Source organism: Meleagris gallopavo, chromosome 3 (assembly GCF_905368555.1).
Source record: "Meleagris gallopavo chromosome 3, MGAL_WU_HG_1.1, whole genome shotgun sequence".
Classification (NCBI taxonomy): Eukaryota; Metazoa; Chordata; class Aves; order Galliformes; family Phasianidae; genus Meleagris; species Meleagris gallopavo.
In genome coordinates this window covers 22,722,771-22,750,617 of record NC_139406.1, presented here as the reverse complement: position 1 = coordinate 22,750,617, position 27,847 = coordinate 22,722,771, and the positions used below count along the sequence as shown (strand labels likewise).

At 37.7% G+C, this 27,847-nt stretch overlaps 1 protein-coding gene across 1 annotated transcript in view; it reads left to right on the top strand.

Annotated features, from left to right (window-relative positions):
• Positions 1 to 27,847, top strand: part of TRIO (trio Rho guanine nucleotide exchange factor) — a 225,100-nt gene that overhangs the window by 110,744 nt on the left and 86,509 nt on the right. Inside the window, exons 12-21 of the mRNA XM_085220442.1 lie at positions 2,513 to 2,682; positions 3,598 to 3,772; positions 10,544 to 10,739; positions 11,354 to 11,520; positions 15,082 to 15,201; positions 16,441 to 16,632; positions 17,503 to 17,652; positions 19,053 to 19,167; positions 23,738 to 23,853; positions 26,563 to 26,685. Coding sequence (XP_085076568.1) covers positions 2,513 to 2,682; positions 3,598 to 3,772; positions 10,544 to 10,739; positions 11,354 to 11,520; positions 15,082 to 15,201; positions 16,441 to 16,632; positions 17,503 to 17,652; positions 19,053 to 19,167; positions 23,738 to 23,853; positions 26,563 to 26,685 — 1,524 coding nt within the window. The remainder of the gene's footprint in view (positions 1 to 2,512; positions 2,683 to 3,597; positions 3,773 to 10,543; positions 10,740 to 11,353; positions 11,521 to 15,081; positions 15,202 to 16,440; positions 16,633 to 17,502; positions 17,653 to 19,052; positions 19,168 to 23,737; positions 23,854 to 26,562; positions 26,686 to 27,847) is intronic.

Here is a 27,847-nt window from a genome sequence, read left to right as displayed (position 1 = left end):
TGACATTTGTTGTGCTAGCACCCATGACCACCAGGTAGGTGGTCATGCTTTCAATTGGCTATATGAATGAAAAGTCTGCTTGTTCTGTGCTGGTTTGGTCTCCAGTATCCAGGGTGAGCTTTAAGGGAAATATTCCCTTAAGCAAAGCACATCAGCAGTGTAAACTGACCCTGCCAGGTCTTCTCCCTCTAGTCACAGAGGTGACTGATGCTTTTTATGAAGAATAAGAATCACAGAGGTGAGTTTTCCCCTGTACGGATGAGACCCAACACTCAGCAGAAAAGACATAGTGGAGAAATTCTTGGACCTACTTTGAGCTGTAGCACAGGTACTTGTAAGGGACAAACTCGATACAGTTCAGGAGACCCAAAATGACTTCAGTTCTGATCTATCTTTGATAAACATCTCTGTAAATTTGGCCTTTTATAGACAGTGCAGTAAGCATGGGGTAAGCTCCTCTAGCTAGCACCGAATGCCTTAGGTCCATAGTTAACAAGTGTTACACTCTCTGAAGTGTGTATTTACACAGTTGCAAGAACTGTATGCACACAGCATCTCCGTGGAAGATCTCTAGCACAGTGTCGTGTTTCCATGGTTCAGACAGTTTATAAACTAAGAGAAAAATAAAAATGTCTTCTGGCCATTGAAATCTGAGCACAGTTTGCAAGTTGTACTGTCAGGCTTCTCGATCTTAAGTTTCATTTGTCTTGAAGTGAAATTTGCATTTCTAAGTATGCATGTGAAATTTTTTTTTTTTGAACGTTGCAGTGAGTTGTGCTGGAATGAGTGTTTTCTAGTGCTTTTGACACACTTGTTAAGTTCCATTCATTTGTGCTCCTTCTACAAAGAAGGACTGCAGTGACTTAAGCTTGTGGTGTTTATGACTGTGGAATTGCATTCAAATGTGTGAGAGGCACTGTCTGTGAAGCATATAAGTAGTCAGAAGATCAGAGTGTGTACAGATAGGAGGTTCTGGGTTTTGGAGGGTTTGGGGTGTTTCTTTTTAGTACATTCGTAGAGAAGAGTTTGGTTAAAAATCATGAACTTTTCCTGATATTTGGAAATATAACCAGAGCTACACAAAAAAATCTAACTGAAGAGGCACGTAACGCTTTAAGATATTAAAAGAACTAAGCAAAACAAATAAAGAAAATACCAAAACCACCACCAACAAAATTGTTTTTTATTTTGTATTTTATTGTAACACCACTGGTGTTTACCACCTTTATGATCAGAACATTATACAAAAGCATGAAATGAGTATTTCCTAGAGAATGTTAAGCAAAGAAATGAAGCATTTGTCTTACTCTCTTTGAAGTTAAGCCATGTGGATTGCTTATTGGCGGCATTTTAATTGTTAACTTTTAATTAGTTTCAAGATTAATGAAGTCTGTTTATATCTCTAAATTGTTTAAAGACAAATTCAAATGAAGACAAAAGATCTGTCAATCAGAACAGAATTCTACTTTCAAGATAAAAAGGAGATTTCAATCCTTGTTCTTGGAAGTCAGGGCTGGAGATGTGATGATAAAATGGGGAGGAGAGGCTTGATTTGGCAGCTTCCTGTGAGAGTAGCTGTTGCATTGTGCAGTGAGTGCACACGGGGGTGTTGCGGGGGACAGGCGTGTGCCCTCTTTGAGCACTGTGTTATTATCACTTGCACTATGGGTGTCTGATGGTTTGTCAGTGAATAATTTCCACACAGAACTTAGGATGCAACAGTTGTTTTTGTAAAATTGTGGAAAGAACACAGTGGAATTCAGGTGTCTGGTAATGATACATTCCTCGCCTATACCTAGAGATTTTTCCATAAACTGCAGTGTGTGAGCAGTTCTGAACAGGGATGTCAGGGTGTGTTAAGTGGGGAAAACAAAGCAAAAAAAAAAAGTTGGTGTAATTACTTGCAGTGTTTTTTTGTTGTAATAGCGTGAAATTGAAAACAACAGGGTAAGCACCATAGCAGTAGAGATCATGATAGAAAAATAACTTCTCATGGCAGATTTCTCCCTGTATATTGTTTTCTAAAAGCTTTTTCCTTTTTCTGAAGGCCATTGAAAAGTGTCATGTTATCTATGTGCGTGTGTCAGCCTGGCAGGGTAAATTTGATGGCGGCTACAATACATCTCCCTTCCTTCCTTCCTTCCTTCCTTCTCTCAGGGAGTGTTACCATAGCATTTCCCTCCCGGTGACTTTCTCGCAGAGCTGCAGATGGGATTCTCGCTATGAGCTCTCTGCTGCTCAGTCGGATACGCTCAGTACTGTAGAAGGAAAATGAGAAAGAAAGGGTGACTTAGCAACACGGATAAAGCTTTCCTGGTATTTCCAGGACATGAAAACCTTATTTGAAGCGAAGGCTCATTTTTATTAAATTGAAGATGGGATTTTTCTGTGAAAAGAAACAAATACTGTTTCTTCCCCTCCATTTTCTCCTGTCCAAGCAAATTGATTTGCAACAGTGACTGCCTGATCCTGGTGCTTATTTTTCTTTTTTTTTCTTTTTTTCCTTCTTTAGCTGTGGACATGGCTTGAAGAGTTGCAGAAAGAACTGCTTGATGATGTCTATGCAGAGTCTGTGGAGGCCGTCCAAGACCTGATTAAACGTTTTGGTCAGCAACAGCAGACCACTCTGCAGGTTACAGTCAATGTCATAAAAGAAGGCGAAGATCTCATACAGCAACTAAGGTAAAACAAGTTTTAATTTAAATCTCTTCTGGCATATGTCTGGTATTCTGCTTAGGCTTAGGCTTAGTTTCTATTTTGAGAGCAGAGATAATGACTACATGCTCTAACCTATAAATAAAATTTGTAAATATTAAGACTGCTATTATGTTTCATTATGTTCTGATGGTCTGTAACTCTGTTTGCAGGAAGCTCAGCTTATAAACACTACCTTCATAAGAGGGAGACTTTGTTTACGTAAGCTACCTTTGTAATAGAAGCAATTGTATGCCTTTGTAGTCTGGGAGATGCAGGGCTCCACAGTTTTTTGAGTTCTGAGCAGTGGACTTCTCATAAAGAGACCCTTGAAATTGTTTTGCAGTCTGATATGTCACATTTTCGTCGTGATGAGCATCAGTTTGCAGTCTATTCGTTAAGCAGTAATCTAAATAAACTTGGGACACATCTGCACTGGTACATCTCCCATTTGCTATGAGATTTGATGTTAATATACCTGAATTTGTAGAAGTTTTTGTACTACAGTAAAATACTTGTTAATTATTTTTTATTATCTCATGTTGATTTTTCACTGCCAGGAATATCCAGTGAAGTAAATAGTTATCACATGCCACTTCCTTTTCACAGAGAAAGAGCTTCTCTCTTTTAAACTTTACTCTTCCTGTAAGCAGAATGTCTTCAACATTTAAAGTGGTCAAAAAATAAAAGTGATGGCATTTTCTAATGCTTTTTCAACTATTAAAACATAATTTGGACTCCTATTAACAAAATATAAAGGCTTAATTTGCTTGTAATATGATTAGCACTAACTTTTTCTTTAAAAAGCCCTATATTTCACAGTCACGTGTATCATCCAAACCGTGAAGTTTTCTTTTTTTAATAACTGTCTTCCCTCCCCTCTCCTATCTCTGCTTTCAATAGGGATTCGGCCATTTCTAGTAACAAGACTCCCCATAACAGCTCAATCAACCACATAGAGACAGTCCTGCAGCAGCTGGATGAGGCCCAATCTCAGATGGAGGAGCTGTTTCAAGAACGCAAGATCAAGCTTGAGCTGTTTCTGCAGCTCCGCATATTTGAAAGAGATGCAATAGATGTAAGTGTCTGCTCTTGAATCTGCACAGCAATTCTTTTGTTGTTCAGGAACATTTATGCTGAGATTATTCTGTAGTTGCATTGGCATGTGATGCAAGTGAATGAAAAAGCTGTTTTCTTACTGAACTAAGACTTTTGGTTTGTATGAACGTCTGGGCTCTTTGATATTAATTCCAGCTCTGATTGCCTCCCAGTGCACATTTAAGCAACTGTTGTGTATCTTGTGTAAAATTGTAACGTACCATTTGCTTCATCTGCCAAATGTGGTTTGAATACCAAGGTGCCTTGATACATCTAGTATGACTACACTTAATATGACTTAAAAGACATGCAAGGTGATTTAGTACAAAAACTCTAAACTGTTGCTTTGTAGTAATATTACTCTTCTTTCTTTTTGAAATCAGCAGCATGTTTATCAGCTGACAACTGTAAGTGATATTCAGAATTCTTTGGAGATGTCGTATGAAATCTCCCTTACTCTCACCTTCTCTCCAGCTCTCAAATAAGAATCTTTTCCATCTCTAAAAATATCAAAAAACTGGTGCCACACCCCTGCAGGACTTCAGGCAGGTTTTGGATTGTACAGATTTTGGAGGAGGGTTGCAGCTATATCAATTGGAAAGGTTCTGTTTACATGCGTGGATATGCATAGAAAAAAATGTCAAAATCCACATGGAGCTTATGTTATGTAATTACTTTATAATTCAGCTAAGTTGACCACAAATGCTATACACAGTGACTGAAATTGTGTTAGTACTTCTAAAGGTTAATGGTTATCCTCTGGAATGTGATCTTGTTTGGCTATATGATGGCTTACCTTGACATTCTGGAAACCAGGAATTATGTTATAGGAGCTACTAAATTTACCTTTTCCCTTTTACGTAAGTAAAAGCCACAACTGTTGATTACATGCAGATGGTGTAAGAGCAAAGAGACAATTATTAGAAGTGATAGCTTTTAAGATTTTTTTTTTGTTGTTTCTTAAAATTGGGATTAAATATCTTTTCTGGAATCTAGTTTAGTTAGACAAATTGTCAGGTGCAGGCCAGGCACAGGCAGACACAGTTCCTTGATTTATGCCCTTGGAGGAAGTGAGACTGTACACTGCACAGTAATAGTAACTTCAGTATAAAGGAAGACTAAGAAGCTTCTCTATTTTAGTATTCACATTGCGGAGGTGAAACTAGTCTGCAGAGACTTCACTACTCAGACTGGGAGTTGCTGTCTTGAGTATGGAAGGGAAAGGCTTGGCAGAACTGTGATTGTAGTATTTAATTGGCTGACTGATGTGTGTGGAGGGACGTTAAAGGCATCCTCTTTTATAAGATTATCAGCATTTTTACAGTCAATGCAAAAGTGATCTCCAGTGGGTGGTGAGGCACTGGCACAGACTGCCAGAGAAGCTGTGGATGCCTCATACCTGGTGGTGTTCAGGGCCAGGTTGGATGGGGCCCTGGGCAGCCTGATGCAGTGGGTGGCAGCCCACAGCGTGGGGTTGGAGATTGACCATCTTTAAGCTCCCTTCCAGTCTAACCCCATTTGTGATTCTGTTATGTGGTTCTTTAATGCAGTGTTTGATGGGGTTGGTATGATATTCTCAGAATACTTGTATTGAGGAAGTGACAGCTGCAGGGTGCAAGGCATACTAAGAAAATTAAAGAAAGAGCTATGTTCAGAGTTTCAGTGAAGTTGATAAAGAGATTGCCCTGTATTGTATGTTGCCTAAGCCAGAATTTCTGTAATGCAGAAAGCTAGATACAGAAGCTTGGCTTTGCAGATGTGTTCTAGTTCTTCAGTACAGACTGGCATCATGTAGATAGTAGTACTTCTGTCTATATTGTTTGGTGATGTCCATGAGATTTTACAGTGGAAAGCTGTAAATCTTAACTTCACAGGTCTTGCTTTTTCTAATCCCGACACTTGGCATGCTTCACATTTTGGCCTATGCAATCTGAAGCTAAGGACCACTTACTGCATTAAAAGAGTTAGCATGTTTTGTTTATATGGCTTAGAAACAAAAAAATGTCACTTACTTAGGATTGCCAAGGAGATCTCTCAGGAAGAAACTAGGTTGTGTTAATCCTGGCTGCCAAGCATCTTCAGCACAGTGTTGATTGCTTTGCTGTCTCTGCTTTCTCAGCAAAGCATGTTTCTCTTTTCCCTCTCCCTGAAGGCAAACATTAGTTTGGAAACTTCCGGGAAGGAATGCAAGGACTAGTTCCAGGTCAATTGTGTGAAAGCAGAAGTTCAGCTGAAGTAATGTGATAATGAGAGGGAGCCAGATACTGCCTATGAACTTTCAGACATTGTTTTGACCTCCTCTGCCCAGTCAGTTAAGCCTTGGCTGTAGTGGCAACTCACTCAGGGGTGCATCCTAAGAGGATTTCTGAGTTTTTCTGGAAGACAAGTGGTGTTTCTAGCTTGTCTTACTGTTTGCAGAATGGTGCAAACTAAAATGGAAGAAAGGGCTCCCTTAGACACTGCAGGTTCATACTGTGCAGCTGTGCTCCTGGGGACAGTGGTGAAATTTGCTGCCAAGGTTACTCATCCTCTTTTTGTCCCTTTTCTTTCCTGCAGTAGTAAAATATTCTTTCTTTTAGTTATTGTCATTTATCCTGTAACTTCCCAGGTTCTCCTGCTCTTCTGATACTGGTGTAACTACAGCAACATCTCCATTTTGCTCCTGCTCTAAGCATATGGACTTAACCTTCTCTATCTTTGCTGTTGGTCATGAGGTCCTTGAAGGACTCTGTTTTGAATGCCTGTATTGACTAAAGGCAGGAAGGAGCAAAATAATGTATGCAGAGAGTCTGGTGTTAGAGTGAAGAAGTATTTGTAGCATAAGAAGTCTGTGTATGGACCTAGTCGGCCACATAGTAGTTCTGGAGGCAATGAATGCAGTCTAAAACATGTTTGTTTCTCTTCTGTGTGCATTTTTAACTTGTCCATCTCCTAAATACCTCTGTACATATGTCAGGACTTCACACAAAGCATGTTGCACACTTTCCAACTCACAGTTTTATCTCTACTCTATTTTTGGACGGTACTTACAAGATGTTTGTGAAGTCATCCAGCTGAAAAGGCAAGGATGCAGAGTACTGGATCACAGAGACTTAAGTCTTCTTCCTTTTCTGTTCAGTCTTTTTCTTTCTCCTCAGCGCATAATATTTTCTAGGTCCTAGTTAGCATTTAGTTGCTACAAGAAATGCAGTTAGACTCTTTTGAGAAGAGACCTGTGGTTTTTTATTGTTTTCCCATTCAGTACAAAAGTCTGCATCTCTTCTGTGTTATACTCTGCCTTATTTCCTGCCCATACTTCCTAAGTTTTAGCAAGTAAAAATGCTTCTCAGACATCTCAGACCTGTCAGACAGACTCAGATCTGTGTTTTTGTGGGTTGTCCATTTCCTGAGAGCAGTATTAATTTATGATTGTTTCTCTAGTTGTCTGTTACTCATTCACTTTTTTTCTATTTAATTAATGCTAACTATCTTGATAAAACCTTCAGAGCAGGCTCCTACTGAAAAAACAAAGTGTCACTTGTAAAGCAGAACTTGCAGGAGAAGCCTTGAAAAATGCAGGCGGGGCTTGACATTTTATTTTTGTCCTTAACTTGGCACTCAGTAAGTTTCAGATTTGCACAGTGCGTTCCTAATGGCTGAAATCTTGAGCCACCTAATTACTGCTGAAAGAATATAAGGTCTTCTGCCATTGTTAGGAACCCCAGCTGTGATGTGCACTATGACTTCTTACCTTCTGAATGGATGTGGGACCATGCATATTTATTTGAATCATAGGTTTCCTCATCTTTTAAAGAGGACAGGGAATGTCATGTTCTTGTACAAGGTCTTTCAAAACTACTTCAAATGAAGTATAGGCCATGATCTTAACTCCGCAAAATAGTATGGGAACAAGTTACCATTTTTGCTATTGTTCTTTGTTGTTGTTGTTCTTCGGATACAGTATCAGTGATATCTCTTAGCTGAAGTTGCACGCAGTGTTGACCTCTTAAAACTACCTGTCATTTTTATCAGACAAATCCGAGGATAGTGTGAAGGATCCTGATGGCTCTAATCTACTTAAAATAAAACATTTTATTAATATAAAAAGTGAAGCTTAATCACAGCAATCTCCTGTCGGTTTACAATGCTGACTGCTGTATTTTCACCCAAATTAATAGTAAGGTAGGCAAGTTGTTGGGCTTGGCCTTGAGGGGTGGTGGATTGGATTTATTTTTAAAACAGTGACTCAAATGAGCCCCATTAAGTAAAATCCATTTTTCAGTTATGTTTAGGAAGCTAGTGTCTGAAAGACACTGGAGTTTTGCAGTCTTCTTCAACACACAGTTTTCTGTTTCACCAAGTCTAACTACATTTCTTGAAGGTAATTTATGAATATTTTTAGCTGACCTAGATGAAAATGAGATGGTAAATCTGAGGTCTTTCATAATGCAGAGGATAGTTTGAAGAAGCAACTTTTAGATGTTTTCCACGGTTCTTAGTGAACTATGAACATAGTGTTATCCCAAATGGAGGGCTGCTGGAAAGCATGCTCTTGTTGATCTTCATGGGGACTATGAGGCCCCCAGTGAAGAGTAATACCGCTATCACTTGGAACCTTGTTATGAAGTTTGGGGTATTCTGCTCTGTAATGGAGCTTAGAAACTGCATCACACTCATTGAGCTTTATCAGTGTTAGAAAAAGTATAAAATTAATCAATTTTATGGACAAGAAAACTATGGCAACACGTTTTTACAAGAAAAATAAGAAAACATCTCGCTATTCTTTACCCTCTCTCAAAGGGTAATTCATGTAGTTTTTCATTGCTCAGCATTGTTAATTTTGAAAAGGCATTTGCTGGTATGTGTGCTAGAAGGAGGATTTTGAAACTCCTGAAGATTAGCTGGAAGGAGCAGGCCTAGGTGCATGAGAGCAGACAAGGATATTATTTGGAAGTAAGAAGTTTATCAGACTGGACTGTTAACGAGACTGGAAGTTTGTGAAATATTTCATGTCAGTCAAAAGGAGATGAAGATCAGAGGGAGGTGATGATGAGACAGGTTGGATGTGGATCAAGTAAAAGGGAAACAAATGAGGGAGCTGTGTAGGACTTTGTGAGAGGGGAAACCTGTGTGCATGTGGAGAGGAAGCCACTCATAACTCCTAAGTAAATTGTGTGTGTTGTTTTAAGTATACAAAGGAGAGATGAAAGAAGCTTTAAGCAGTAGCTAGAGGCTTTGTCTTGTGTATCTTCTTTCATCCATTGTCCTTCAGCTTTTGTGTTTTCACTGTTACCTCTGAAATGTGAGCTTGTCTGCCTGTTTGTGCTTGGGTAGAGCAGGCTGACTGGGGTTAGAGTTTGTAAGTAACTATCCTAATTGTTGGGTGCATTTTTTTTACAGTGTCATTTAAGTGGAATGGATTAGGAATGGAAACAAGCCATCAAGAAAGATTGTAGCTGGCTGCAGAAACGTGTTAGAGTTTATTTGATTTTGTTTTCTTTTAAATTCTGGATTTTTCTACAAGGTTTATTTTTTCAGGGTTTCTGTTGAAGTTACTGAGACAGTTAAACTACACAACTGTGATGAACCACTTGGAAAGTGTAGTGACAGACTCCTGCTCACAACAGATATTTATGCAGATAGCAATTTTGCCACTAATGCCAATTTGGCTCCAGACTCTCTTTTTTTGCTGTGTCTTGCTATAGAGTGGGTGTTTCCCTTCCCCATCAATTAACACTGTTCATGTTGATTTGTCCTACTCCTGAAACTGTAGAATTCAAGAGCTAAGATGACCTTTCTTCTTGATATCTACAGTTTTGCTTTTCCAGTGATCTGCAATAAAATTCCGTTGAAGACTTTGGAAAAATATATTTGAAAGGCTTAATGGTAACTAGACAGGATTGTCTGAAGTAAGTAATGGGTGCATCAAACCTGTGTCATAAGAACTCATTCCACCCATTCTGATCAACAGAAGCTGTAAGCATTATCTGTTGTACCTAAAAACTGTTCTGTATCTCAATTAAAAGGAGTATTTTATGTTTTCAGCCAGGTTTTGGTAAACACACTTGTGTGGATGAGCAAGGAAGGCTTTCCTGTTATGATACATATGTAAAGAAAATTCAAAACAACAATAATAAATTAAAAAAAAAAAAACAACAACAAACCTTAATCCTCTTCTCTAGACATTTTATGATGGAGAGTAAATTCCAGAATTAGCGTAGCTGAATGATTTATCCTTGCAAATTTAACTGCAGTATATTACTTTTTATTCTTACTCCATTCACTAAGTATCCTGCCTTTTGTGACAGGCAGTTCTTCTCAATTGTTTGTTAGAAGTTGATGGTGCTCACAGAGTCTAAGCTGGCACTTGATGTATGAATTATTGCTTGGTGTAGTCTGAAGAACAGAAAGGATGTTTTAAGTCAACAGTTTCCTTTAGAAGTGGAGATAATATTTTAAATCTGTTTCACAAGCGATGTGTTGATGAGCAGATGCTTCAAACAGTGCTGGGATACTCACAGTGTTGGGGACTTTGAGAAGGCACAGGTTGGTTGAAGGAGAGCTGTTGTGTTTGTCAAATACATTCTTTTGGATTGTTTGCCAAAACTGAAAACCTGTGTGGAAATGAGCCATGTCTGAACTATATCAAACCTGATCAGTGAATTGAATCAGCAGGTGACGCATTCCCAACTGCCATCTTAAGTGCAACATTGGAAATAAACATACATTGTATAATGGATTAGTGAATATTGTCTTCCTCCTTTTCTCTCAGATAATTTCAGACCTCGAGTCTTGGAATGATGAGCTCTCTCAACAGATGAATGACTTTGACACTGAAGATCTTACAATTGCAGAACAAAGGCTCCAGCATCATGCAGACAAAGCCCTGACCATGAATAATTTGACCTTTGATGTCATCCACCAAGGACAGGATCTGCTGCAATATGTCAACGAAGTGCAGGCATCTGGTAAGATGGCTCCTTCATAAGGTTTTATAAGAACTACACTGTTGACTTTCCATGGAATGTCTAAAAATGGTAGATGTGCTGGTTAAATGTAAACTGGAGAGATGCAGAAATTGGTTTTTTTCTTTGTACTCAAATCATTTGATAGCATTGGTGAATTTGTGTTGTCATTATGCTGTGCAATTGTTAAGTAGGAGTTGGCAACACCTGAAAATGTTTACTTTTCTAAAAAACAGAGTCCACGCAGGAAGTAATTAAAATTAGAGTAAATGATAGGGAGTTAACTTTATAGTTAAGCAGAGCAATTTCACCAAGTTATAATTTTCAGCAAATCTTCCTTTCTGATTTGTTACGGTCCTTCAACTGGTATTTTTTACCTGTATTCAGTTACCAAGGCTAAATCTCAGGCTTCTTAAAATAAACAAAAAAAAAGAAAAGTAGTAATAATAACTTGGTATTTTCAAAACTGTGCAAAAAAAAAACCCCTGTGCTTGTTTAAGCAAATACTCAAGGTTACATTTTGAGAGGGAACTGGAAAAGTAAGTTTACAACAGTGGAAATGACCTTGTGTATCTTGGTAAGCCTTAACTCTATTATAAACGGTTGTCTGCTTACAGGTGTTGAGCTGCTTTGTGACAGGGACGTAGACATGGCAACTCGTGTTCAGGATCTGCTGGAGTTTCTCCATGAGAAGCAGCAGGAGCTGGATGTAGCGGCCGAGCAGCACCGCAAGCACTTGGAGCAGTGCGTGCAGCTGCGCCATCTGCAGGCGGAGGTCAAGCAGGTACGAAGTCGTCGTGCCCTGAGCTGGAGGAGCAAGGGGGTTTTCATACCTCTTGGAAGTGTAGTCCTATAAATGAAAAATAACTTATATAAAGTCTTGCATTTGAAGAAAGGAAGGAATGACCTTGATTTGAGAACCTAAAGAAATTTCATCCAGTGTTAATGTTGAAGTGATTTTTTTCAATTTGCATTAATAATCCCTATTTGTATGTGGATATGTCACGTATTTGAAGATAATTTCAGCTTATTATTATGTAGATGGGTACTATCTTTTTTATCAAGGATTATAACAAGATTTCCATTTGATTTTTCTTTTGATTTTGGTTTGGTTTGTTATTTTTTTTGCTGCCAAAACTGGCACTACTGCTATTGTGTTTTCACACTTTACATAAATATAGCTTTGTAGTCATGTCAGATTATTTGATTGGAACACTATAGGAATTTTTCTACAGAGTTCATCCCTCAAGTTATTGTGGTAAAACCAGAAAACTGTCTTTCTGGCTTCGTTTTTTGGTTACATACTTGCTAGCAGTCTTTTAAGTACTCAGTAGAGGAACTTTAAGTGTAGTTATGTTACACTTCAGATTGATTTCTGTGGCAAGTTAATTCCTGTCTAATATGCTTAGGTTTACTGCAAACACAAAAAAGCAGATAAAAACATCCAGTGATACTTCTCCCTCAACTACAGTACCAGTTCTGCTTTGTGGCATCAAATTTTTGCACATCAAGCTTCAAGACAAGAAGGAAGAAAAATAGGGCCAGAAGACAAACAAATTTAAAGAAATCCTACAAAGAATTTTCTTGTCAACCTGATATGTAATAGATGCAGAGATGGTAAAAACAGACAAAAAATTACAATGTAGGAAAACCTCAAAAGACAGGAGGAGAATAGGATGCTCACCAAAGTAATGAAGGACAGCTGTATGTAGAAGAAGCAATGTGGAAAGGAAAATGTGATCACTTCATACAGGATAGGGACATAAAAGTAGAAACAGAGAAATAGTTGAGAGCATCTGACTCAGTCTGAACTTCACTTGCATTTACCAGCCAAACCTTTGATCCCCTGAAATATATAGCTTCTGGATTATTTATTACTCCAAGTACTCGCATATACTCACTTTGTAGAATGAATGCTTTGAGTGCCTTAACATGCAGCATCTACATGGCTCAGATTCTTTGTTTTGATTATAGTGTGTGTTCTTGGATACACCTATGTGTTTATATGTTTAGAGCAGTGTAGTCCAACCTTGAATCCTCAAGAATACTTTAGGATGCCTTGGATTCACACACTCAGATTTGATGTCTTGATGCATACACAGTCCACAGTGTTTGAGTCTCCAAGAATACTGTTCAGGATGAGTATGCTGGCACTCCATATAGTGCCATATGGATATGAAAACTTCAGTTGGACTGCATGCTGAAACAGGTGTGTCTTGTGATCGTATTCAGTTAGAGTAAAAATCACTTTATGAAACTAAACTTAAATCAAGCATTTACTAATACAACCACTCTTTCAATTCTCTGTTTCATTTCCACAATTTTGCTGTTGTTCTATTGATGCTTTCCTAACCTGCTGAAGAGTAGGAGAGGAAAAGATGCGTGGAGTGTGTGGTCCACTCCAACAGTGAGGTGATGGGAGTATGCCAATAAACAGTAGAAGATAAGCAGCCTAGGGAAAGAAAACAGGCTCACTGCTTACTGGAGCTTATGTTAGCCCTTTAAGTCAGGGCAGAGGGGAAGAGGAAGGGTAAGGAGAAAGTACTGGCAATAACTTCCTTCATGCAAATCCCACCTGCATTTCCATCCTAATCTGCAGCAAGCAGGAGTGTTAATCAGTGTGTTTGAAATAGCAGGTTCTGTGCAAGCTATCTGCTGTGTGTGATAGTATGCCAAGTCAAGAAGATCTTTGAATTAGTGCTGTTTAAACATTCTATTTCTTTGTAAATTCTCTAGGGAAGGCTAAATGTACTTTAACACAAAAGCTGTGTGTTTTATCATACTATACCTGGAAGAATTAATTTTTAATATAGAAATTTAGCTTAGAAATGCTGTTATAAGAAAAAGTAGAAATTAAGTAGTGATTTTAAAAATCTGCCCATTATGTTCTTCCAGACAAGTCTGTTCCCTTGAGCTTAGTTTCTGACTACAGTCTGTTGGACCTATATAGTTCCTAGGAATTTTCCCCTTTTCTTGCTCCTGATGCCTTGCCTTGGCTTGTTTCCTTGAGTGCTAGCAACTCCTAGGTGTCTTAACTAGACTCCCAGTATTTTTCATGGTCCTCTTTGCCTGCCCTGTGCTGTGATCTGGAAACCTTTCCTTGCAGAAGAAAAGACCAGAAGCTTATGTAGATAGAAAATCTGGTGTTGGAGCAGAGATTATGCTTTTGCTTTTGAAGATGAAGGAAAATGAAAATGGGAAAGATACTTGAATTTATTAGAAGACATCAAATTACAGTATGAAATAGTCCTGATGCACTTGATGCAGAATTATGCTGCTCAGTGGATATGCATTTTATTAGAGACAAATACAGAGCATGGTGTACTTGCAGGAATAATCAGCTGAACAAACATAGCACAGGGCAACAATTTTGCAGAAGAGTTCACAGACAACAGTGAATAACCTGAATTATTCCCAGCTTTACTCAGTAATTGAAAGTTTTTGACTGGAGTGACGGTTATCAGCTGGAGAGAGCTCATAAAAGATTAGTGAGAAGAGTTAGGAAGCTAAGCTCATACGGGAATGGTTGAAGACTCTGGGGTCAATGAGGAGTGGTGCCTAGAGGAAAGAGTAGAATAACTTTCTTGAGGGAAAGGAGATGGAGGGAAAAAAATGATGTTGAAGGTGATAAAATGTAATTGTATTATTGTTTTTTTGTGGACAGGATAAACCAGGTGAGCTAAAATTTTTAGGCATTAGGAAGAAGACTCATTGTGATAAGAATGTCTGGTGAAAGTGTGGGATGCCTGTTGCTGAAATTCCAAATAATGAAAAGGCACAGAGGGAGGGGCCTTAAGGTTACGCATACCTGCTGTTGACAAGGAATGCGCTAGATGGTTTTCTGAGGTTTCTCTCCACCATGGAATTCTTCTGTATTTAGTGGATGAGTCAGGAAGGCACTTGCAGAAAAGCAAATATCTTTAAGCAATAAGAAAGCACACAACAGTTGCATTTTTCTCAACAGTATTCAGAATTATTTTCTTTCTTTTCACTAAGCTGCATGCCCTCAATTTTTGTTACTGACGCTGGCTCTTCAGCAAATATTGTTTGTAATTCGATCCTGTTTTCCAGAGGTCATGCAGAAAACACAACCTTGCTTCAGTAAAAACTGAAATCACAAACATGTTATAGTTGACTGAAAGACACAAGTTGTCAGCTATGTGAAACAGGCACTTTGTTATAGTGAATGTTGTTGTGTTATATTGAATGTATAATTGACTCTGAGAATATAATTAGTAAATTATTTAATCAACAATTTCAGAACCGTGAATGTTTTTGTCAGTGATGCTTTTCTTGCTAACTGGCAGCAGAACTGTGTATTTTGAGGTCTTTTCCTTTGTTACAGGTCTTGGGCTGGATCCGCAATGGGGAGTCAATGTTAAACGCTGGCCTTATCACTGCTAGCTCTTTGCAAGAGGCAGAACAGTTACAGAGGGAACACGAGCAGTTTCAACATGCAATAGAGGTAAAAGCACTGTTTCAGTGACCATCACCAAGAATTCCTATGTTGTGTATCATTGCACTAAGGAGATGTAAGGGATGTTTCCTCTTTTTATTGCAGTAGTATAATGCTAATTATTAATGTTGAGAATAAACGAAGCTACACACATAGTGTTACGTATTCTGATTTTAAAAAATCAAAATGTGTGTGTATTCTGATATGGTCTCTTAATGTTTCCATTTTTGTTCAGATTTTACTGAAATTTGTGTATGGCCATGTGTCCTTCCCCCTGCCTTGGTTTCAAACCAAATATATTGGATTGGTCATCTGAACAAAAATTACGCAGAGCTCTTAAGATTTACTGGAACATGGTTTTTGGTAATTTAATGCGCTGTTGAGGGACTTGTGGTGACATTGATTGGATATAATGTTCTTTTTAAAGAACTTTAGCTGAAAATGTAATGTTCTTGTTGTTTGGAAAACTATTCTTGTAGTCTTGTAGTAATTGTTTCATGTTCTGCAATTTTTATGAAGTTCTGTGTTTCGCCCTCTGTTTTTTACAGTTTGAGCTACGTGTACCCTCATTTTAAGAGCTTTGGTAACTTTTAAGTATAAAAATCATGTGACATTTAGGTTTTCACCAATTTAAGGAGAGGTGATGAGAAAAGGCTAAATTCTGTGGTTTCTGGGTCACTCTGGATTCAGATATAATCATACTTAGTGTAGTTTAATGCTGAAGAATTTAGGCAAGTATATGTTTACATAAACAACTAAAATAGAAAGTTTGCTCATAATGAAGCCCTACGTGCTTGCACCTTTGTTTGTTTAATACTAATGCACAATAGACTGCCTTAAAGCTCTGAGGACAGAAATAACAATCAAGTCAAAATAAGATAAATCATTTCCATCTTTTTTTTTTTTTCCTCATCCTCATATTGAAGGAAAAGAAAATCAACCTGGAATTCATGATTATAAAGAAATTTACTGTGACATAAATATGAGGTGTGTGACTGAATACTATGCAGTAGTTTTCATTATAGGCTGCTAATCACTGTTGATCTGCTGATTAATCTCCATAGGATTTATTTTCTTTCTGTTGGCATTGTGAAGTTGTACAATGACTTAATATTAAACAGTTCTGTTTAGTTCATGAATATATGTGTATAGAGGTGTCACTGACAGAGTGGAAATGTGAGCCTTTACAGTCTTCAAGAAAATGAACTCAACTGCCCTACTGAACTCCTGAATTCCACATCTTTTCAGAAAACACATCAAAGTGCCCTTCAGGTTCAGCAGAAAGCAGAGGCAATGCTGCAGGCTAATCACTATGACATGGATATGATCAGGGAGTGTGCAGAGAAGGTTGCTTCCCATTGGCAACAACTGATGCTCAAGATGGAGGACCGTCTCAAGCTTGTGAATGCCTCTGTTGCCTTCTATAAAACATCTGAACAGGTACTGAAATGCTATTTGATCTGTTAGCTTTGGTTAATTCTTCACTGTGGCATTAAGCAGCACTACCTAGAAGACTTGGTTAACTGGATTTGTTTATATTCACTTTTATTTGCTTGTTTATCACAAAAAATGCTGCCTTAGGAACACAAACCATGTGTTTCTAAATAAACAGTACACAAATTGTGCTAACTGTTAATGGACTACAGTGTATTTGGTCAGGGTATGTTTGCTTCAGTTAGCAAAATTTGAAGAAGGTAGATTACCAAGTGCAAAGGGCAGTAGTTATTAGTGAAGATTCAAATCTCTGTCAACCTCTCCTGTCTCTCTGCCCTTTAACATTCTTCAGATCCTTAATTGAAAAAAGGCTTGTAAAACATTTCCAAAATGGAATACACCATATGAGTGTTTAATTGAGTTTCTGTTTGTATCAAGATATTTTGCTTAAACCATAAGCAAGTTGCACAGAGGTTTAAAGGAAGTACTTCAGACGATTATTGTGGTCTTTTGTATGAAAGTTAGAGAAGAATCAATTTAATTTGATAAGTCAGCAGATCAGTGAGGAGGTTGGTAAGGCAGCTTCCTGTGTAATCGTGTCTGATGCTCATCCTGAACTACACAGTTACAGAGATAGGAGAAGATGAGCTTCATTAGAAAGAGCCTCTTCAGCAAGTGCACTTAAGAAGGCCAATGATTGTAAAAGTAAAGCCTAAGTTTGTCTCCTCCCTTTAAGTCCCAGTCAAAACATGTTTGAATCTAAGTTATGTGTATAGGGTAGATTGGTTTTCAGATTCTTTTTTCTTGCATTAGGAATGAATTAAGAATTTTTGTTGTGCTGAATTATGTGTGAGTTGAACTCCTTCTGCCTGGTAGGTGTGCAGTGTATTGGAAAGCCTGGAGCAAGAGTATAAGCGGGAAGAAGACTGGTGTGGGGGAGCAGACAAGCTGGGTCCCAACTCCGAAACAGATCATGTTACCCCCATGATAAGCAAACACTTGGAACAGAAGGAGGCATTCCTAAAGGTATGGTTTTTTCACTTCTCATTGTCTTCTGTGTCTTACAAAACTCACAATTATGGTGCTGAAATGTGTGTGGTAAGCAACAGTGCAGTGCCCACTTAAAAGCTAGGTATGTGTCCAGAGCTGCAAAGATTTTGGAAGCGGCATGATAACTGCTTCTGATGGTGATTAGGAGAACATAACCACATTCATAAAATTGTAGCCAGTTTTATAAAAGTATTTCCTGCTGAACTTCAGTAGATGTCAGGTCTCCCACTGTGACTGAAGTGGAATTGGGAATCACTGCTTTGAGCAACTGTCATTCTAAAAAATACTTAAAAGCTTCTGCATTAGAAAAGAAGTGACAGTTATATAGTGTTACAGCTGCCTGTGCAACTCTTAGATGTACTTGGACTACTAGTACAGAAGGAGAAAATTGCTAGACAAGCATCTGGGAATAGTTGGCTTTTCTAATAGCCTACAGATAAGTGAAAGGTTTTCAATCTATCTAATGTCCTAGTGAAGGGGCTACTAATCATGCTGAGTAAAAGTCTAATGGGTGCTTGCAAAGCAGCATAACTAAGCCTATAACCAAAGTCCTTTTCCCAGTGTCGTCTTGAAAGATTTCACAGTATATAACTTAGTTTTATCAAAAGTCTTTTTGTTCTCAATGGATGGATGATAACAGTAAAAAATACACTAACTTAGCTCCGAGCATGCTGCCAAACATATCTTTCAGCTGCTGGCATGTGATTTCTCCACTATTGTGTTTAAAAATAATTTGAGAAATGATTTAATATCTTCATTACTGGATCTAACTATGCAACCTTTATCTAACCTTTTAAAACTGTGTTTTATGTTCTGCTTTTTAGAAATAAGATAGTCAGGCCACATATAGCACTCGGTGTATATTAAGATGAAGAAGGCAGCTGAGCTGAGTGAGGACTGAAAGTTCTCAAGGCCTTTAAAGAGCATGTCTTAATATCTGAGCACTTTTGGTTTCACTTCAGCAGAGCCATCACTTATTGTCTAAAACATTGATGGATGTTAGGCATATCCAGGTGATGTCAGAAGCACGTGCACTCTGTTTATGCAATAAATCATTTCAAGTGGCAGATACACAAAACAAACTTCTCTGTGATATCTGAGTCATGCTGAAAGCTCTAGAGGTAATTGCTTTTAGGCTCTTCAGATAAAAACTGTTTATTTTGTTTGTAAGTAAGGATTAACTGCTGTTTGTTGGGGAGACGGCTTTACTGGTTAGCTTGACTTACTTGTAGGAGAACTGAATAAGCAGCACTTTTTAAAAGTGTAGAGAGTGGGATATGCACAAAAAGGGAGAGAGGGAGAGAGGAAGGTCCTTCATATCTTTCTGGTTTTCTACGTGTGCATCTTCAAAGAAAGTAATACTGTTGACTCTCTAGGCTTGCACGCTGGCCAGGAGGAATGCTGATGTCTTCCTGAAATACCTGCACAGGAATAGCGTAAACATGCCAGGGATGGTGACACACATCAAAGCACCTGAACAGCAAGTCAAAAGTAAGGGGTTTCTTCTTTTTCTCTCCAAAGAGTCTGATCGCCATATGCTGTGGTGTGTTTGATGGGGGGGGACTGGCACCTGCACAAGTGGAAATGGTTCTGTCAGGCTTTGCATGAAGTAACTAAAATTGTTCTCACACTTGCAAAGAGTTTCCGGTCATCAAATTCTCTTATACTCACATTCATTTGCTCTGAATTTATCCCTTCTTACATGTAATCTTCTTGCAATTTGTCATATTAGCATCATGTTCAAATTTCTTGTGCAGGTAAGTAGTAGCAATGGTGATGCAGGAAAGAACCATTACGTGGAACCTGGCTTTTGTTAGAGGTAATTCAGCCTAGTGTAACATTGAGGTGTAACTTGTGTTGTGGGGAAAGGAGCTGAGAAATCTTCAAGGGTGAAAGTGGCGAAAGTACAGAAATTAATAGCATATGCATAAATGATGGATGAGGTAGGGAGAACAGAGCTTGGAGAGGGATATTCAGAAATAAATGCTACGCTTTAATCACTTATTTGCTAGTCATGTTCTGCTTGATGCATTTTGAAACTATGGCTGAATGCTCAGGCCATGCTGTAGACTCAGAAGCAGAGAAATCTAGTTGTCTAATTGCTGTTCGCAGTTACGCAAAGGGGAGTTGTGCAGAAGATGGAGCCAAACTCAGACGAAACAGTTGCAGAAAGGAAATATCAGAATGTCTATAAGGAAAAAATGTTACAACAAGAGTGAGAAAGTGCTGAATAGAACAGGTAGTCTAGAGAGGTAGTGGAATCTTTGTCTTTGCAAATTTTTAATTGCTTTGAAGATGAGATTGGATGTCACTTCTATGCTATATTGTTTTGTTGTTCTACCAGAAAAGGACACGTGGTCACTTCTTCTTTTTCCTAAAACAGGAAAACTGTTTGTGTTAAGCTTATCCATGTATCTGATGGTGCTCAAATTGAAAATCTCCCACTGCTGAATTTTTCCTTTTAGAGAGATAATAGTATATTGGATATTTCCAGGGAAATAATCAGATTGTGAGAGTTGAAGCTTTAACCACGTGCAGATGAGGCAAAGGATTACCCCATCCCCAAGGCATCACCATTTAGAGAACTCTGTAAGACAAAACCTCTACAGAGATGCAGACTATATTAAAAAACAAAATTGTTGCGGACGTGTCACTTAGCTCTTCTAGTAGTAGTAAAGAAAACTGAATCAAAAAGGAAGCAGTAAAGTGTAGCTACAGTGTTTCTTGAGAGTAAGAAAAAAATCTTAGGATTTGTAGACAAACTTCTCTAGGATTCAGTTCCAAAAGGGGTTTGTGCAGGAATAGTCATTCTGTTAGAGATAAATGTGTTCAAATGAGAAAAAGGTAGGAAAGTCTTTGCTAATTTCCTTAAAAATATTTCAGAATGACAGTGTTTTGTATGTTCTGCATACATTTACAATCCTAGATGAGTGATATACATTTAAAATGTCTGTGATGAATTTTTAGAAAAATAGAAAAGCAAAAAAAAGTCCCCAAGTAGGAAAAAAATAAATTATGTGTTCTTCCAGTCTTTTTTACCCCCAAAAAACCATGTAATAAAATTCTGAGAACTAAAGCTTCTGAGAGTTGAGATAAAACTAGCAAGGCTTTCTTTGTTTTGGGTCTTAATGATATAGTGGTAGCTGATCAAGTGATTTGAAAGTTCACTCTGCTATTCCTGTTCAGCCAGGTAAGTAAGTAAACAAAAGAGTCTTTTTAAATCTATTTTCTAAACAGATGGAGTTAAAAAAAAATTAAGCATTTGTTTCATCTTGGAAAAATACATCACACATCTGTTCTGCAGGATCATTACATGCTCTTGTACTCAGATGCGTTCTTGAAATAACATGTAGACTGTGGTCAGTACATTCAGGCATTAGAAGAGTTAATAAAGTGGAGTAACCTTTGAATTTCCGCAAAACTGCTGAACTGAAAAAGAAAAGGAAAAAGGTTACAAAACATCGCATACCTTATTCAGTGGCACACTTGATCCTTACTCCCAGGTGCAGACTAAAATATCTAGAAAAGAAATTTTTTAATCTAAACAAAGTTTATCTAAACACATTCTTCATAGGAAACTAATCACAATGGATACTGAACTCTGAAAGTTGTCATTCTGTCCCTTCATACTAGTGTAAATAATTTTCTTGACGTGGAGTTATAGCTGTTCAAATGCTGTATCAGACATCCTGCCAAAGCCAATTTTTAGGAAGCAGTTGTAGCCTGAAACTTTGTTATGGCAGATGAATTCAGTGACAATTGCTGGAAGCTCAGAAACGTATCATCTTCATCTTTACTGCTGCTGCTAATTTTGTGTGCTTCTTTCTTACCTCTGCTTCACAGGCTGCAGCTGAACATTCATGGTTGATGAGGGAACTTTTCTCTAGAGGTGATCATATTTTTAGATAGAGAGTGCAGGATGTGTAGAGACAGGCTCTGAGAGATTTCTGCTGGTAAGAACCTGAAGAATAAGCTGAAAACTTAGGAACTAATTTAGTTTTGTAACAAATGTTGGAATTGTAGAAAATAACAACAGTACTTCAGAAGCCTTGAAATAGAGCTGCTCATCTAAATCTGATATTAAATGTCTCTGTTCTGTAACTTCCTATGAGTATTTTTTCTGTTCCTTGTCAGTCCAAGAAATTAATGGTGGTAACACTAATGGGACTCAGCCAAATGTCTCTCACTGGCTTGCCATCTGTATCATGTCCTGACAGAACAAATGCTGTTCCAATTAGTTAAATTCACCTTTCTTGCTGAGTGTCAGAACTACTTCATTTGCGTCATTATCAAGACTTTTCTTTTTATATGGCGTCTAGTTGGGGGTATTATATTATATAATGACAGTCCCCCAGAAATCTGGCATAGATTCTATGCAGGCATTTCAGATGTGGCCTAAGGCAGAAGTGAAACGGAGAAAGCAGGTGAGGCAGTGTTGCTCATTGCAGATCAGCACATGATTTGGCAAAGGGACAGACCAATTGAGGCATGTTTGAGGGTAGCCTGCCCAGCAAGAAGATGACATTGGCTGCAATTACAAGATTCCAACCAAAAGCAAACTCTGGGTGATCTCAGTGCTCTGTGTCAAATGGGACCATGGTATTTCCAAGAGGGGAGGTATTGGCAGCAGTGCAGTCAGGTTTCATAATCCTTGGGGAGGCAGTGGGAGGTAATTGTAACTGGTTCCAGGTTACCCATAGGTAGAGATGCTTTTCCCCTTAGGCTCCCTTTCTCTGATCTTAACTGTCTTAACGGTTGGTCTCTGAGTTGTTTGCAAGTAAGGCATGGTGGACTAGAACCTTGGGGCATGGAGATACAGAGATTTTGTGATACCTGGCACATGAGACTCTTCATTCAGTTCTGGAAAATATTCAATTGTGGGTGTCAGTAGAAAAACAAGTAAAGCATGGTTGTGAAGAATGAGCCTATTTTTTTTCCTTTTTTCCTTTTTCTTTTTTTTTTTTCTTCTTTTTTTGTCTCTTTTTTTTCCTTTTTTTTTCCCTTTTTTCCCTTTTTTCCCTTTAAAAACAAAAAAAAAAATTCTGTTTGTTTCAAATGTTAGAGACTTTTCCTTGGGTTTTTTTACACTTCTGACAGAATCACCTGGCAGAGATGTATCCATTCCCTGGATTCTAGCTTGCTATCTCGGTTTGCAGTAGCTACCAAATCCACTAGGGCTGCTGTTCGGAAAGAAGCAATGAGTAAACTGAGCTTCACAAGAAACTGCTTTGTTTGAAATGAAAAACAATAATCATGAAAGGAGCAGAATGCAGATAAAATCTTAAGCATACTGTAAGCAAAAACCCTTTGCCATCAAAGAACTTGCAAGTCAGATACAGGGAATTGCAGGATAACAGTAATTAACTCCTCAAAGCTGCACGGCTTCTGACGTTCAGGAATGGAATAGCAAAGAGTGGATACCATTATTTGATTATATGGAGCTTCTACCAAGGCCCAATGAACGCTAATATTTGAGCAAGTCAGCATGCTCAACTACACTGTTGTTGGAGTTGTTTTGTTGTTGTTGTTGTTTTCAAAAGGAATTACAAATTTAGTGATTTTGTGTATTTTTATTGTGCTGTGATTATGTTGTGTTTGTTGTTGTAGTGACTTATGGTTACATATTTACCCGTATGTATTAAATACTTTGTAAGAAACTGGTATATCAAGAAAAATCGGTTCTTTTCTATGGTTAATTTGGAACCTCAGGCAGGTTGTCATTACTTGTGTAATTGTGCTCACTCTTTCTGAGAAAATTCTTCAAGAACTCTTTGTCATAATACATTTTGAAGTCCTGTATAAGTAGCAGATCCAGTATGAAAAGCATCTGAAAGAAGAAAAGGCATTATTAATAGGTTTTAATTACATCTCCAGTTTCTGTAACCAACACTTCTGTAAGTAGTATTAACAAAGGAAAGTATCACGACCAAGAGCAAAACAGAACATCAGAAAAGGTGCATTACACATTCTACAGCATAAACTACTTTCTACCACTGATTTTGATATGTTATTTCAAAATTGGTTGTCACAACCTCTGATGAAACTGTTTTTATTCCTTCAGATATCTTGAATGAACTCTTTCAGCGGGAGAACCGTGTGCTGCATTATTGGACCATGCGTAAAAGACGTCTTGATCAATGCCAGCAGTACGTGGTGTTTGAAAGAAGTGCCAAACAGGTGAGAGTTCTATATAAAAATTCTCTCCGGTATAATCAGGGTTTGACATTGACTGGCTTGTCCCACTGTTAGAAACTTGTCGCTGACTTCAGTACTTCAAAGGTCTGAAAGATCAGTAATTAAATTAAAAAGTAAGAGGAATTATTTTCTTTTAATACAGAATATCTAATTGCTTCTGCTGGCTTGGTCTCCTGCTGGCTAGTCTCATTTCTGCAAGTTTGTGTTTGAAAAGTTGTTACACTTGTTAATTTTCGCACACACACCTAATGGGCCAGAGTCATAATGGCAACATTTTTCTCACATGCTGCAGTGGGAGGGGATCTAATTAAATTGATTGGCAGTTCAAGAAAGCAGAAAAGTTGGATAATTCATTGAACAATATAACTGAACGGCTGAGAAAGGTTTTGCAGTTTCTGTGTACTTGTTTTCATGGTTTCTTAGGTTGTAGATCATTCTTATGTTTTTTTGTTCTTTGTTTTTTTGTTGTTGTTTGTTTGTTTGTTTGTTTTTTAAGTTTAACAGTCTGGAAATAACCATTAAGTAATTAAATAACTACAGCTGAAATAATCTCCTTTACTAATCATAATACTAACCCTAAAATTAAGCATGGGATTCCAAGATGGAATTAGTGAATGGAATGATCTGCAGATATGTTTTTGTGTTGTTTTTTTTTTTTTTTTAAACTGGATGCAGGACAAAGAAGGAAGCTCCTGTTCTGCAGAAAACAAAGCGATATCCATAGTGTGAAATATGGTTAGATGTACTTAGCAGGACTCAAAAAGCTAATCTTTTACTTCTTTCTGACAACCAATGTAGACAGAGACTTAATGACTGGGGGTCTGTTTTGATCTCTTGAAATATTTCTGAAATCTGTCTTTTCTGATTCCATGAAGAAAGTAATGCAAGTTAAATCTCAGAGTGGAGTTAAATATGAGCAACAACATTCCCCCCCGGCCCCCTTCACTGCTTTCTAATAACTTTAACTTCAGCTTCTGCCGAGCATGTGACCTACTTGCTTTTGTACAGAGGTTACTGACTAATGGTCAAACGCTAGAGATAAAGATCTGTCAGCGTTTTCATTGTAAATCCCATTATACAGCTGCCTCCCATTTAGTCACTCCCAACTTTATTGGAACACTACACTGATTAACCAGAAGATGAAATTACCATTATCTTCATATAAATTTTTGTTGGGAATTTTTGGGAAGAACCTATTCTTTGTACTTTCAGAACGCTATGCCATGCTGTAGAAAAAGATAACATAGTAGTTTGCAAGAACAATGATAGAATGACAAACCATTCCAGAATTAAGGACTTACCTGGCCTCTAAATTTCACTAGTTTCTGTATGGTGATGTGTGTCTCCAGCATACAGTTCTGATCTTCGAATGAAGTGAGCTGGCCTAAACTGTAGGAATCAACATCGAGATAAATTTCGGTCATGTTGCGACTCTGTAGAGCTGCCAAGAAGTAGTGAAAGGGTGACATTTGTTGAAGGGAAGTTTTGTTTGTCACTCATACCAGCACTGTGTAATAAAACCATGTAAAAAAAAAAAGAGGGGTGGACTAAAAATGTTGAAAACAAGAAGTACCAAAATAATTGTTATTTATGATATCAACAATACTCATGCTTCTTGTCCATATCATTCTTCACTGTCAAAGTTTGATATAAGAATGACAAGAAACATCATACAGGCAACCAGTTTATGTACCTCTCTTCTTTACTCTAGACCAGGAGTTCTTGATTTGTTTCCATCAGGGACACAGGACTGTCTCATCAGGCTTGCATCCACACTAGCATCAATTAAGTAAATGGCATTGTTGTATGCCTTACAATCTTTAAAATTCAGACATTCACATTCAGTATTCTAACCAAACTGTATTGAACTCGTTGAACTCTTTGAAATTTAATGCTGGCCTTGTCAGAACCAAAAAGCTATTAAGTTCCTGTGTCTCTGCACGCTGCTGCAGCTGGCTGTATTAAGAGCTGAAAACAACTTGGCAGTGCGAGTCTTCAGTCACGGATTTGATTTTTTGTGTTAAGCAGCAGTTTGTGAGGACTCTATTTTTTTTCCTAGTAGAAGGACAGTAAAGTTCATCACAACCAGTATGTTTTAAAGGACAGTGCATATTAATGTGGGCAGAACACAGACCATAACATGAGGCAGCATGATTTATAATAGTAAGAAAGTAAGGTGTTAGGATGTGGAAGGGAAATAATTTTAGTATGCGATTATTTAGTAATTCAGTTTCAATAACAAAATGCTATTGACTTTTACCAATGTACGTACATTAATTTAACTGATAAATGTCACCATTCCTCCTTTGCTTTACGTTTAACTTCTATGAGTACATGTAACTACGTACCATACTTTGTGACACTGGAATATATATCAACTTAAGAGTGAAGTGATTATTAAATCTCAAGTGCAGGGGAAGTTTAGCATATACATTTGTCTAATGTAATAATTTTTAAAGTTGGAAAATGCATATTTATGTTGAAGTTCAGCAGGCCTGTGTTGCAACTAAAAAGTGGTTTTTGCTCACTTCTGGAGTATACTAATGAAACCACAAATGCCACAAGTGGAATAGAGTAAAATTTAACTGACACCAACTTCTGTTCATGAAAAGCTTATTACAGTTGATATCTATTGGCAAAAGTATGTTGCCTTCACTCTTACTCTTCTTTTGTTCTTGATATTTATTTTAGGCTCTGGAATGGATTCATGACAATGGGGAGTTTTATTTATCCACACATACTTCCACTGGTTCCAGTATCCAGCATACTCAAGAGCTGTTAAAAGAACATGAAGAATTTCAGATCACAGCAAAGGTGAGATAAATAAAATTACATACTATTAAAAAAACAAACAAGCAAGACAATAAGGATGTCTGTTAAGCTTTGTTTTCTTGTGTTGGCTTTATCTCTGTATTTCTACTTAGAAAATAATAGAACAAAAGAGAATCAGAAGATAATCACTGTGTTGCTTCAGCTTCATCAGCCTGATGTGCAATTGATTTCTCATGACAGAATTGATTTTAAAAATGGTTGAAAACAAAACAAAACAAAAAAAAAACAACCAGAAACCTTGAAGGTCTTTGATTTCTATTCTTACATCCTCATGTTTGTGGATTGCTCCATGATCATTTAGGATATAAAATACAAGAAGACAAATTATTCATGTGACATTTAATTAAAAAATAATAGAAAAGTATAAAAATAATTACTCCTTAGATTAGTCTTTTTATTAAAGTCTGCAATTTACTGTATGTTTTTGAGTTATTGCAGAGTTACAATCTGACTCTGGAGGCTTATTAGGGAATACATTCTTAATCCATTTAAGTGCAAAGTACATAACAAAAATCATATCAGTCACAGCACTTCAGTTAAGTCCATGTATAAAGAGAGGAAGACTCCTGAGACTTTGTGGGTCAGGCCCAATGTTAGTGCTTTGGTGTAGTGAACAAAATACCTTTGATGGGATCAAAATTCATGTGTACTAGTGCGAGGAAAATGACCACGTTCTGAAAAGCTTGCCCAGGAGAATTTAGTCTCTGGATTAGATATGGAGCATGTTTTTACTTCTTGTCACATAAAACCCAAGAAAACCTATATTACAGAGTCATAGAAGTTAGAAGGGACCTTCAGAGATCATATAATCCAACCCCTGCTAAAGCAAGAGTTGTTTTAGGTAGGTTACACAGGAAAGCATCCAAGAGGGTTTTGAGTATCTCCAGAAGAGACTTCTCAACCTTTCTCTGGGCAGCCTGTTACAATGCTCTGCCACCCTTGCAGTAAAGTTTTTCCTTGTGTTCATATGGAACATCCTGTCTTCTGGTTTGTGCCCATTGCCCCTTGTCCTTTCACTGGGCACCACTGAAGAGATTCAGTGACATTTCTTTAAAGAAAAAGGTATCTATTTAAAGGAACAAAAGGTAGAAGCTTGCTCCTTCCATGACTTCTCCACCTGTACTTGGTAGCAGATTAAGCAAAA